We start from the raw sequence: 14422 nt of genomic DNA, 5'->3' as shown, positions 1-14422 counted from the left end.
AATTTAAAGATGTAACCTTTTAATTGTTTTTAGTAAACTGTTCAATGTTTTGGATCGGCTAAACGTAATTGCAGAAGATGTTGTGAAAAAGACAGGCTTCTTCGTTAATCATCCAGATTTTCATTCTAATTCCTTAAGACCAGGTGAAAGGTAAGAGGAAATATAAAATGATTTGGATACTTAGTGGCCGTTAGATGTGCACAAGCAAACCAAATAGAACTAGAGAAATAATGTTAGGATCATTGTAAAATTTATTTCTGCATTTATAGTATTGTGAATATATTTTATCAACAGGATCATTGTTTTGTAGATATTAATTATCTAATTTAGGCATTTATATTCCACCTCACAAGTGAAGCTGAAATCGACAACAGTGAATCACAATGACTGATGAACTAGTACACGCAATTTCCCCCGTTATAGTGAGGTTGTGTTCCTGCAAGTGGGCTATATCTCAATTTTCTGTATATTGCTAAACCTTATCTTTCCAGACAGTCATGTATATTACATACTAATTATGCCTGTATACCTGCCCCCTTCCTTTCCAGACATGATGAAGAGCCTTGGCCCAAAAAGTTGACTGTTTATTTCCCTCCACAGATGCTGTCTGACTTGCTGAGTTCCTCCAGCATTTTGTCTAGTATCTACAGAATCTCTTGCATTTATGTCTGCTTTTTTTTAAGAGCCACTTAGGATGTTAAAAATATAGAGCAAATTGTTGTATTTTTTCACTTTCAATTCTCTCATTTATTACATCTTCCCCACTTTATTTTCTCATAGATGGAATGAACTGGGAGGAATCATTCACAATACCAGCCGTCTGCAGGTAATAAAGGAATTGAGAATGCATTGTTTGCTGTGAAATAAAAATACAGCCGGCTTCTATGACAAATACTGCATATGTCCAGGATGAGTTTATGTTTCAACTTGTAGTATTTCTACTACAGAAAACAGTTATTTTACCCAATCAAATTTTGGATTGCTCGTTAATTGTGTTAATGATTAAAGGTGATTGCATATGTGTGATGCCTCACTAACTAATTTAGTATGTTGTTCTAAGTACATCACATTATTGGTAATAATGTAATCAGGGTTTATTGGAATTGCAACTTTTTTATCGGGATTTCTTTAATATAGAAACAAAGTAACAAGGAATATGGATGGGATAAAGGCAATAAAAGAAAAGAAAATTTTTTAAAATCATTTGTTCGTGTACAGCTAAAAACAACTTTCTTAGAGTTGTCCATTAGCCCTCAGATAGTCATGATGATGTAGTACAGAGTATAAATCATTAAAAATGTGTATGTAATAAGTATAATTCAATAATAAGGAAGGACATCAAACTACATTTAGACTGGCCTGGCCAAGTAGTCATGATGGCATGGCGAACGAGTAGTGTGGAAGATACTGTTTTTTGAATAGTATGTTGAGAAATCAATGAGACAACAGGCATAGAATTATATATTGAGAAAGAGTTAATAATTTTGCTCTTAAGGAAGAGTAATCACAATATGATACAATATTTAGAAACATAGAAAATAGGTGCAGGATTAGGCCATTTGGCCCTTCGAGCCTGCACCGCCATTGAGTATGATCATAGCTGATCTTCCAACTCAGAACCCTGTACCTGCCTTCTCTCCATACCCCCTGATCCCTTTAGCCACAAGGGCCATATCTAACTCCCTCTTAAATATAGCCAATGAACTGGCCTCAACTGTTTCCTGTGGCAGAGAATTCCACAGATTCACCACTCTCTGTATGAAGAAGTTTCTCCTCATCTCGGTCCTAAAAGGCTTCCCCTTTATCCTTAAACTGTGACCCCTCGTTCTGGACTTCCCCAACATCGGGAACAATCTTCCTGCATCTAGCCTGTCCAGTCCCTTTAGAATTTTATACGTTTCAATAAGATCCCTCCCTCAATCTTCTAAATTCCATTGAGTATAAGCCCAGTCGATCCAGTCTTTCTTCATATGAAAGTCCTGCCATCCCAGGAATCAATCTGGTGAACCTTCTTTGTACTCCCTCTATGGCAAGAATGTCTTTCCTCAAATTAGGGGACCAAAACTGCACACAATACTCCAAGTGTGGTCTCACCAAGGCCTTGTACAACTGCAGTAGAAACTCCCTGCTGCTGTACTCGAATCCTCTTGCTATGAATGCCAACATACCATTCGCCTTTTTCACCGCCTGCTGTACCTGCATGCCCACTTTCAATGACTGGTGTACAATGACACCCAGGTCTCGTTATACCTCCCCTTTTCCTGATCGGCCACTATTCAGATAATAATCAGTTTTCCTGTTCTTGCTACCAAAGTGGATTTTGGTTTCAGATTATTATTGTCACATGTACTAATTTACAATGAAGAGGCTGGGAGAAGACGCCCTCTGGTGCCATCTTTAACTCCGGCCCATATATAACTTATAAATTATGTTTTACAACCACATCATAAGTAGTGATTGGATAGTATAATTAGTATGTAACCCTCAGGCTCGGCCGGCACATGTTCGTCTAGGGGAAGACAACTTCTGACCCCGCCAAACTGAGAAATCTTGTTCATGTGAAAGCTGTGTGATGTGTTGCCCGGTTACTAATCCGTGCTGCAAAATATCAGACAGTACACCATATGCAGTTAACTGCTTGAACTTTATAAATGTTAATCTGAATATATAGTTAGTAAAGAAAATTAAAAGAAAAAGGGCCCATTTTAAGAGAAAAGTCAAAAGTCCACGTTGGAGTTCACTAATACGGCCACTGACCAATCATTGACCTCCTCCGAGCATTGCCGACCTTTGGACCCTTGCTCCCAGTTCACTCTGTCTGGTGGTCTGCCACCTCTCTCCACATGTGTCTTCCTTCTTCTTCTCTCGCCAACAAAAGACCATGAAAATCTCTCTTCCATGCTCACAAGAAAGAACAGCATTTCTCTCATTGGATAGCCACCACATTCCAAGCCCCGTTATCTCCAGTCATAACCCAAATATTGCTGGTACAGAGAAATCATTACATTATCAGTGAAACCTTACAGCGTTTTACAAGTATAATAGAATGTATAAGGAAAAGAAAGATTCAGAGCATAGGTTCCCAACCTTTTTTATACCATGGACTACTACAGTTAGCCAAGGGGTCCGTGGACCCAGGTTGTGAACCCCTGGTTTAGAGGGATATTGGGCCAAACAGAAGCAGGTGGGACTAGCTCAGGTGAGTAACTTGGTGAGCATGGTGGGTTGAGCCAAAGGACCTATTTCCATGTTGTCAAAGTCAATGACTCTAAGTAATGACATTTTGAGATGTGATCTGAGCTGTATTCGCAAAACTAATTCAATATCAGAATTGTTCAGTTCCTCATCTGATCCCTACTCACATTAAATAGGATGTACCAGCTTCAATTGTTTTAAGTATTGTAAATCTATTTCATTGTAATTCAGTCAGGAAATATTTAAAAGCAATCTTGATTCCAGCATTTGGTCCCTACCCACACTTACATGGGAACTGAAGCATTCTGATTCATTCCTCCTCATGTAATACCTTCTGTAAGTTGCTCTGTATCTTTCAACATGCTGATACTGTAGAATGACAAATTGATGTATTAATTGGACACCTATGTTGTGTGTTTTGATGAACTAGTGGAGGAGAAATAATGTAGAAATCTATGTTACCTAAGTCCATCCAAGTTATCAGTGACATAAGATTTTATAATTTTAATGCCATGATGTGGGACATATTGGTGAGCCTGACTATTCCTAATTGCCTAGGAATGGACAATGAGATTGAGCTAGTAATGAGGGTCATGGATATACTGTTCAAGGTACCTAGTTCATTTGCTTTTCTTTTCATTTTTGCAATCTAAGCTTCATTGCTGATACTAGCTTTTAATGCCCATCCCCAGCTACCTTTGAGAAGCTAGTGGTGAGCTACCGTCTGGAATCTCTGGTGAAAACACTCATACAGAGCATTTGTGTAGACAAGTCTAGAATTTAGACTGATAGTATGTGGGAGATATATTTCCAAATCAGGACCATGCATGACTTGAAGAGGAGCCTTCAGGTTTTGGTGATGGCATATGCCTGCTGCTAATATCTTTCCTTGGGGGTGGTAGAGATTGCAGGCTTATGATGTTCTACCACAGTAGCATGGATAAGTAACTGCAGTGGTATAGTGATGGTACATACTGTAACCATTGTGCACCACTGGCAGATGGAGTGAATGTTTAGAGAGATTGAAAAGGTGCCCATCAAATAGCTCATTTTATATTGTATGGTGTTGAACTTCTTTAGACTGATGGATATTGTATTTATCCAGAGAAGGAATAAGTATTCCATCCTGCTTATCAAAGATAGAAATGCTTAAAGTGTCATGGAATGACTCGCCCAACCACTGACTTGCTCCTGTAGCCACAGTGATTGGTGACCCTCAGATGGGGTCTTAGCAATGGTAATGCCATTGAATAGCATGAGTAGATAGTTATATTCTTTCTTATTAGTAATGACAACTTCCTGGCAATTCTGTGGTTAAAATGCTGGTTGTCACTGCTCATTCGCTGCTTCATTTGATGAAGTGTTGTGAATAGAATTGAACATTGTGCAATCATCATTAAGCACTTTTGACTTTATCATGGTTAAAAGGTCATTGATGAAGCAGCTGAAGACATTTGGACCGTGAGGAGCTTCTGCACTGATGACTAGGGGTGGAAAGATTGTCCTCCTGACAACCATTTCCCCTTCTGCAAAAAATATGACTCCAGCGACTGGAGTGGTTTCTTTGTTGGCTGTTGTCACCAATTTTACCAGGATGTCTTAGTGTTACACTCGATCAAATAGAGTTTTGATGTCAAGTGCCGTCATTCTTGCCCTACCTTTGGAATTTTCAGCCCATAAAAGTTCATAATTTTAACTAAAGGGCTTTGTTGACCTACCACTAGTTAACTGTCCATTTAAAATTAGCAATAAGTGAAAGCAGAATTTCAGATGACCACAAATGAAAGGTATGGTCTCCCTAGCAGCAAGTTGTGTGGGGATATCATGTTGGTATTCTGATTTGAGGAGAATAGAGAACTATGACTAGTGAATAACTAAACTCTTGGCCTGACCTGGCTCTTTGCAAACAGAATTTTCTTCCCACTATTTGAACTCAGGAAGAAAACTTCCTTTAAAGTTACATTAAAAAATTGCAATTGGAACTAATACTCACATAACTGTGCTAACTTAGCCGTTTGGACTATTTTCAATTTCCATATAGCAGTACTGATGTGGGTTTGCAGGAGGCAAATCTTCTGACTATTTTCCATCAGATGACCTTTCTTCATGATCCTTCTTTTCAAGCATGGCCTTTACTGTTATACATTACCAGATTCTGAGATTGCTCATTTACCTGATCTTAGATTCACAAATCTATAGAAACTTCAGCTGCTTCCTACTGAGAGAGCTGTCTGTGGTTTATTGCACTCTGTTCTCTATTTTTGGCTTTGGTGGCAAAATGTTTATAATTGAAGTGTCTTACACTTACAGGATTTTGTGTCATTAGGTTTGGTTGATGGTCAGCTTTTTTCCCATCCCTTGATGCCAATCTCCGTTTTCTTAAGATGATTCATAAAACATAGATCAATTCAGCACAGGTACAGCCAATTCAACTCATGTCTTTGCCAAACGTGGTACCAATTTTAATTGCAAGCCTGCTAGCATGTGGTTCTATATCCCTCCATTCCTTGCCTGTTCGTGTATCTATCTAAATGCCTTTTAATGTTGATATTGCATCTGCTCGCACTTCTTCCCTTGACAGCCCATTCCAGGTCCCTACCATTCCATGTAAAACAAAATAAAATACCTTGTACATTTCTTTAAATGACATTCCCCCCCCCCCACCTTAAAGCTATATCCTCTAGTATTTGACCCTGTGAATATGTTCAACCTATCTTTGCCTCTTGTAATTTTATATATTTCTTTTTCACCCTTTAGCCTTTGATGCTGCAAAGTAAATAACTCAACTTTGTCCAACCTATCCTTCAACCCAATACACACTCCAACCAATCCTAAAGCCAATACTCACTCCAGGCAACCTCTAGGTGAAGTATTTCTGCACTCTCTTGAACGCTATCGCAACCTTCCTGGAATGCAGTGACTAGAACAGCAGACATGACTTGACAAAGTTTTGTATAGCTGCAACATGAAATCCCAACTTTTATACTCAACACCCCTACTGATGAAGGCAAGGTGGCATACATTTTTGCCACCCTATTTACTTGTACTGCCACTTTGAGAAAGCTATCAATTTGCACCCCAAAATCCTTCTGTCCATCAATGCTCCTAAAGGTCCTGCCATTCCTTATACCATATATTTTTATCTTATATTTCAAGTCAAGTCAAGTCACTTTTATTGTCATTTTGACCATAACTGCTGGTACAGTACATAGTAAAAATGAGACTATGTTTTTCAGAACCATGGTGTTACATGAAACAGTACAAAAAACTAGACTGAACTACGTAAAAAAACAACACAGAGAAAGCTACACTAGACTACAGACCTACACAGGACTGCGTAAAGTGCACAAAAATAGTGCAGGTATTACAATAAATAATAAACAGGACAATAGGGCAAGGTGTCAGTCCAGGCTGTGGGTATTGAGAAGTCTGATAGCTTGGGGGAAGAAACTGTTACATAGTCTGGTCGTGAGAACCCGAATGCTTCGGAGCCTTTCCCCAGACGACAGGAGGGAGAAGAGATTGTATGAGGGGTGCATGGGGTCCTCCATAATGCTGTTTCCTTTGCGGATGCAGTGTGTAGTGTAAATGTCCGTGATGGCAGGAAGAGAGACCCCGATGATCTTCTCAGCTGACCTCACTATCTGCTGCAGTGTCTTGCGATCCAAGATGGTGCAGTTTCCGAACCAGGCATGATGCAGCTGCTCAGGATGCTCTCAATACACCTCCCGTAGAATGTGATGAGGATGGGGGGTGGAAAATGGACTTTCCTCAGCCTTCGCAGAAAGCAGAGATGCTTCTGGGCTTTCTTTGCTATGGAGCTGGTGTTGAGGGACCAGGTGAGATTCTCCGTCAGGTGAACACCAAAAAATTTGGTGCTCTTAACGATCCCAAGATGCCACACCTCACGCCATCTGCCATTATTTCCAGTTGGCCTACATCCTGTTGAATTATTTGACTACCTTCCTCACTTCATAAATCTGCCAATTTTTGTGTCATCTACAGACTACTAATAGTCCCAGCAAACAGCAGAGGTCCCAGCACTGATCCTTGCAGAGCAGCATTATTCATTGATCTACCATGGCTAATCTAAATCTCAGTGTGCCCTAACCTTATATATCATGCTGTCTACTATACACTTATGGCATTTCTGATCCAGAAGATATATCAGCATGACCCATAGAAGCAAATCTCTGACTGTCGATGAATGTATCAATGAGGAGTATAAATGAGGGTTGGGTATCTGTACAAAGTACCAGTCTATTGGAGCTGATGTCTGAGGGATATTACCTCAAATCTAAAGGTGTCAGCTTTGGTAAAGGCACAAATGTTAGTGCAACACATACAATGCTGGTGGAACTCAGCAGGTCAGGCAGCATCTATGGAAATGAATTAACAGTTGACACTTTGGACTGAGACTCTTCATCGGGACTGGAAGGGAAGGGAGAAGAAGCTAGAATATGAAGGTGGGAGTGGAAGGGTGATGCTCTAGAAGGTTATAGGTGAGCCAGGTGGTTGGGGAAGGGGGAGGATGAAATGAGAAGTTGGGAGTTCATGGCTGGAAAAGGCAAAGGGCTAGAGAAGAAGGGATCTGATAGGAGAAAAGAGTTTACCAGAACAGGGAAGGTACATGTGTGAGAAAGGGAAGGAGGAAGGGGTACCAGGGAGAGGTGATAGACAGGTGAGAAAAGAAAAGACATAAGGGTGAGGGCCAAAGTTGGAAATTGAGGAAAAGGGAAGTGGGGAGGGGGAAAATTACCAGAAGTTGGAGAAATGATGTTCATGCCATCAGGTTGGAGACTACCCAGGCAAAACACACGATGATGTTCCTCCAACCTGAGAGTGGCCTCATCATGGCAGTAGAGGAAACCATGGACATAAATGTTGGAATGGGAATGGGGGTTTGAATTGAAATTGTTGGCCTCTGGGAAATCCTGCTTTTTGTTTAGTGCACTTGTCTTCCCATTTAATGCATACCATTTTCCAGAGCCATTGTTGGTAGCGTCTCTTAAAGGCTGTTTGCGTAAAATTGGTGAGTTAAACTTCATGAAAGAAAAGTTGGCATAATTACTAACCTAGATGTTGATATTATTCACTGTCAATGAAGGTGCACAAAAACAGTTTCAGGATCAGAATCAGGTTTATTATCACCGGCATGTGACATGAAATTTGTTAACTTAGCAGCAGCAGTTCAATGAAACACATAATCTAACAGAGAGAGAAAAAATAATAAATAAAACATAATAATAAATAAACAAGTAAATCAATTATGTATATTGAATAGATTTTTTAAAATGTGCAAAAGCTGAAATACTGTATATTAAAAAAAGTGAGATGGTGTCCAAAGCTTCAATGTCCATTCAGGAATCAGATGGCAGAGGGGAAGAAGTTGTTCCTGAATTGCTGAGTGTGTGCCTCCAGCCTTCTGTACCTCCTACCTGATGGTAACAGTGAGAAAAGAGCATGTCCTGGGTGCTGGAGGTCCTTAATAATGGACGCTGCCTTTCTGAGACACTGCTCCCTAAAGATGCCCTGGGTACTTTGTAGGCTAGTGCCCAAGATAGATTTATAACCTCTGCAGCTTCTTTCAGTCTTGTGCAGTAGCCCCTCCATGCCAGACAGTGATGCAGCCTGTTGGAATGCTTTCCACAGTACAACTATAGAAGTTATTGAGTGTATTTGTTGACATGCCAAATCTCTTCAAGCTACTTATAAAGTATAGCTGCTATCTTGCCTTCTTTATGACTACATCAATATGGTAGGATCAGGTTAGATCCTCAGAGATCTTGACATCAAGGAACTTGAAGCTGTTCACTCTCTCCACTTCTGACCCCTCCAATGAGGATTGGTATGTGTTCCTTCATCTTACCCTTCCTGAAGTCCACAATCAGTTCTTTCATGTTATTGACATTGAGTGCCAGGTTGTTACTGTGGCACCATTCCACTAGTTGGCATATCTCACTCCTGTATGCTCTCTCACCACCTGCGTCTGTCAACAATGGTTGTATCATCAGCAAATTTGTAGATGGTATTTGAGCTATGCCTAGCCACACAGTCCCAAAGGAGATCTGTGCTTGAGTTCATTGCAATATTTGCTGTAATGATAAAATAGCTCCCAAGCTAAGGAAAATGCAGGCTTTTTCCACTGCGTCTACACAACGATGAATTGTGACAACACCCATCTCTTTGTTAGCAAACTTGACCTACAAAATTATGGTCTTAAGTTACTTAGTCTTTTTTTTAGTTTCAAGACAATTTTTTCACTTTGGAAGGGCAAAAGAATATTAACGTTTGATAAGAATTATCTTGAAATGGTCCTGAAACACACTGGAAAAACTGATGACTCTTTCCTTCAATCCATGAGAAAGAATCTCACTGTTCTATGTGAACAGTGAGGTGTCTCATCAAGCAGCCTGAAAACAACAATGCTTCAGCAGTAAATGGAATATTGGCTGGAGATTTCAATACTCGCTATGAGGAACAAATACATTCTCTGATTATGGACCACTTAAAAAATGATATTGTTTTTGGCCATCCAGGATCTTTGTTGTGCTCTAATATTTTTGATCTTGCTATTGCTAAATGAAAACTAGAATTGTAATGTATGGTTATTAGATAATACTCCTGCAGAACTTAGTGGTGAATTGTTTAAATTCTATTTCAGACTGGTGTTCTGAGGACAAACTGTGTTGACTGTTTGGATCGTACAAACACTGCTCAATTTATGGTTGGAAAGTATGCTTTAGCATGCCAGCTCTATGCACTGGGTGTAATAGATAAACCAAGACTGCAATTTGACACTGATGCTGTTCGGTAAGCAGTAGATAGCTATGGATTCCAGTTAATTTGTTCAGTTGGCTGTTTTTTTAAAATTTGTATTCTCTATCCTTGCAACTTCAGAATAATTAGGCAACTTTTTATTTACAAACCTCCTCAGCCCAGCCGTGTTTGTTCTTTGACTGTGGCGGTGCTTCATTACCCATTTTAAGATTTGATGCTGATTAACCAACAAACTGGATGAGGACATTTTTTCATGTAATTTTACCCCCTAAAGGTAGGTTTAGACTATGTAGGATATCTTACCACTTGAAGTAATATGCTATCATGTTTTGCACCCATCCACTTCCTGCTTTAACAGATGCAGATGTGATGAATGGAATTTAACAACCATCAGAAGGAAGATCAGTCATTTAAACCTGCTAACATTGCAGGGATTGTCATCATAATTGAAGATGAATAGGTTTTCAGAACCTCAAAGCATTGGGTAAAAAGAGACAAAATGATGGATTGAATTTTACAGTGCTGCTTGTGAGCATGTAAAAACAGGTATTTCTTCCCGGCTTCAAAAACTAGCCTGATATTTTCCTGCTACATCTACCTCCATCTGAAGCACCACTGGATCATCTCCAACTTCATTTGAGGCCTTTAGACAAATTGATTAGAAAACCTAGAGGTAAGACGTAGTAGATGCAGGTGGTTAAGCAGAATAAAGTGAGAGGGGCATACAAGCAAGCAAAATCAATCTCAATACGAAACTGGAAAGCTCTGAAATATATTTTGTTATCTCAGTAAAGAAACTATAAACATGATGTATTTTCTTGATAGATTATTTGAAGAACTGTATGAAGATCATGGTGATACACTGTCTTTACAATATGGGGGTTCACAGCTTGTACATCGGGTGAAAACATACAGGAAAATTGCACCTTGGACACAACATTCCAAGGACATCATGCAAACCCTCTCTAGGTACTACAGTAATGCATTTTCAGGTAATCTAATTTGTGGGTTAATTTTCAGGAAATTTGTTCAGAAAATCTGAATTTACTCTGATATAGATTTAGTAACATCCAAAATATTGTCATATTTCAACAATTGGTATTCAGAATGTTTATGGGTTTTAATACCTCCCCACCCCCCCCCCCCCCCCCGCCTTTCTGGACCCAAGCTAGGTCCTTATCCTTCTATCCCTGACCTATTTAAGTAGCTGACTAAATTCTATGATTGTGTTTTCCAACCATCTGGGATTGCGCATATCAGTTTTAAAGAATTTTCTCAACATGACCTTGGGTGTCTATCTCATTACCTGAAATTAAAAGAAAACAATGATGGAAATGTTTGTTTTGTCAGCATTTGTGAGAAGGGTGAGAGTTAATGTTTTGGATGGAAAACACTGCCACTACAAATGTCAATATCTGGTTGATTAAAGATGCAGGGAACCAGGAAGCTGATTGGGTAGTGGCGTACTGAAGGATGTTGTGAACATTAGTTGCTAGTAAGGAAGAACAATGGAAGAGAGCAAGGCCACCAATCAGATGGATACAGTAAGGACAGCTGTGAACACAGCATTATCTGCAATGAGCCGCCTTTATGAGGATCAAAACTCATTTAGGGCCACTATCCACAGGATTGCCATGAAATTGACGACAACTCAGTGGCACTTAACAACAACAAGAATTAAGTACAGTAATGTATGTCACTGCAATCTGTAGCCTCATGACCTGCCATTAATAAAGAAATTAGAGTATTAATCTTGGTTTAGTAAGTAAGAGCTAGTTGCAATAATGGATTTACCAGATCAGCTCTGCTTCTAGGTTTTGGGGAGGAAGTAGAGATGCACTGCTTTCCAAGTTCAAAGTAAATTTATTATCAAGGTGCATATGTGTCACCATATACAACCCTTAGATTTATTTTCCTGTGGGCATTCACAGCAAATACAAGAAATAATAGGATCCATGAAAGACTGCTCCCAATAGGATGGACAACAACTATTGTGCAAAAGCTTTACAAGTTGTGCAAATACAAAACAAGAATAAGACAAAATAATAATAAATAAATAAGCAACAAATATTGAGAAAATGAGTGGTAGAGTCCTTGAAAATGAGGCTGTAGGTTGTGGGACACCAGTGATGTGGCAAGAGAATCTATTTCCTCTAGTTCAAGAGTCTAATGGTTGTGGGGTTATAGATATAATGTTAAAGCTGCAGAGAGAAGATCTCCAATGAGGATATTGAGTGTAAAGGAATCAGTGGCCTTATGTTTCGTAATGAAATCATAATCGAGGATGAAGGGTGAGAATGTATTAGAGCTGAGTTAATGTTCTGCAATGTAGAACTCATATTATTGAATTACAACAATACCCACCCTTGTCTGCAAGTTAATGACAATGTTAGGGCGTGTTCTTAATGACTGAATTATGCAAGTTCAAAGGAAACAGGTTAAATGTACTAAATATTTGTAAGTTAGTGCCACACCAAAAGTTCGTGCTGAAAATATCAAAAGGGTAAGAGATCAGAGGGAGGAGTCCAGACTGATTGAGAAATGCAAAGATGCATGGAATTTTTTGCAGAGTATAAATGCCAGGCCAAGATGGTTGCATAAAGACAGAAAAGCTGAAAGGCTAGCTTGAATTTCATTTAATTGAGTCTAAAAATGAATCGATACATTTTTCTGAAATGATTCCCATAGATCTAGGTTCTCTGACTTAAAGAAACAATTCATTTCAGAATCATGTTACTTCTTCTTGTTCTTTAATATGCGAGGCCAGCCTGTTCTATATTTTGTCAGGTTTTATTTCCCAAAAATCTATCCAGTGAAAGCATACTGAATTGACACTAAAGTATGTATATTTTTTCTTGCATATAGTTTTCTTGCACACAGTTGCCCACTAGCCCAGACATGGTTTCATCAAAATCTCTTCAAATGCAGCAACAGTTCTAGTATTCCACTATTTGAATATAACTTTGTTTTTCTATTCTTTTAACAAAGTAAATAATCTCATATTATGCCCCCAAATGCCTCCTCCTTGCCAACAGTAGTGTATTCTATCATACTCCTGTCATGATATTAAAATTTTAATGATGATTCCTTGTGTTGCAGATGCTGATAGACAAGATGCCATAAATCTGTTTCTTGGAGTGTTCCAGCCTATGGAAGGAAAGTCTCACCTTTGGGAACTTCCATCTGACTACTACTTGCATCATAAGAACACAGTAGCACTATTGTCTCCCAGGAGGAGGTACTAACTGAAATACTGTATGGTTTCTATTTTGTTTTGAAGATTTATTTGTGCAAATATGGTTTCAATTTTACTGCTCTTGAGGTTGAATCCCATCATTTTCAGTAGCATTGCTCAAGTCTAAAGCAATACACACACAAAAAGCTGGAGGAACTCAGTAAGTCAGGTGACATCTATGAAAATGAATAAACAGTCTTGGGCTGAAACCAAGACCTGATGAAGGGTTGATTGTTTATTCATTTCTGTAGATGCTGCCTGATCTGTTGAGTTCCTCCAGCATTTTGTGTGTATTGCTATGGATCTCCTGCATCTGCAGAATTTCTCAAATTTATGATTTGTTGCTCAAATCTAACTCTAATCCTATAGAACTTAAATGTAGGCTACCTTTCTTCCATCCTGGCTTTGTTGAAAATTGGATTAAAATTGTGTTTATTTCTATGGCTTTGCTTTAAATTTCCAGTACTTAAATTTCTAACACATAAATTTCAAAAGAAAGCTGTTAGACACATTGAACACTGATATTCAACATTTTGTAGGTGGCATTGACTTAGGAAAAGAGGCTAGCTACTTAATACTGATTTAAGTAGAAAATTTTTCTCTGAGGATCATGAATCTTTGGCATTATCTGCCCCAGAGGGCTGTAGATGTTGCCATGAAATAATTTGAAGGTTTTTGATCTATAGAGGAATTAAGAACAGTGAACTGAGCAGAAGGTTCAGTTGAGGCCGAAGATCGGTTCAGTTGTGATCTTATTAAATGGTAGAGTAATTTCCAGGGACTGTATGTCTACTCCTATTTCTTTTCTTATGCTTCCATTTTTTTATTATTTAGGCATAACTGATCAATTTTCTCCAATTATACTTGAAAAGGTTTTGATGAGCCACCTTCAAGAACTGTTGCATGTTATAGTTCAAGCTACCATTTCAGAAAATATATGGCAGTTCCTTGCCTAGGTTAATCCAAAAGCACCAACCAAACCTATTTTCTCTACCACCTTTCAGAGCAAAGTCACCCTTTGTTTGTGAACACCATCACCTATAGGTTTTATTTACGTTATACAGCATTATAACTTAGAAATATATTGTTGTTTCTATATGATAACATGGTATAAATGTGAAAACTCCCTCTAATATACCACAGCCATTATGCGCCTATGGTTAGAGAAACAAATGTTTAGGCTGGTGGATGAGTGTCAGTCAAGCAGGTGAA

At 38.8% G+C, this 14422-nt stretch overlaps 1 protein-coding gene across 3 annotated transcripts in view; it reads left to right on the top strand.

Moving 5' to 3' along the window:
* fig4a (FIG4 phosphoinositide 5-phosphatase a) overlaps positions 1-14422 on the top strand; it is a 105820-nt gene that overhangs the window by 70234 nt on the left and 21164 nt on the right. For all 3 annotated transcript variants that reach the window (XM_059982960.1, XM_059982959.1, XM_059982961.1), the window contains 5 exons: positions 34-150; positions 781-826; positions 9860-10008; positions 10801-10967; positions 13075-13213. In XM_059982960.1, the coding sequence (XP_059838943.1) occupies positions 34-150; positions 781-826; positions 9860-10008; positions 10801-10967; positions 13075-13213 (618 nt within the window). The remainder of the gene's footprint in view (positions 1-33; positions 151-780; positions 827-9859; positions 10009-10800; positions 10968-13074; positions 13214-14422) is intronic.

This window comes from Hypanus sabinus, chromosome 10, assembly GCF_030144855.1.
Source record: "Hypanus sabinus isolate sHypSab1 chromosome 10, sHypSab1.hap1, whole genome shotgun sequence".
Lineage (NCBI taxonomy): Eukaryota > Metazoa > Chordata > Chondrichthyes > Myliobatiformes > Dasyatidae > Hypanus > Hypanus sabinus.
The sequence above is the reverse complement of the archived record's forward strand: the minus strand, read 5'-3'. Positions and strand labels throughout refer to the sequence as shown.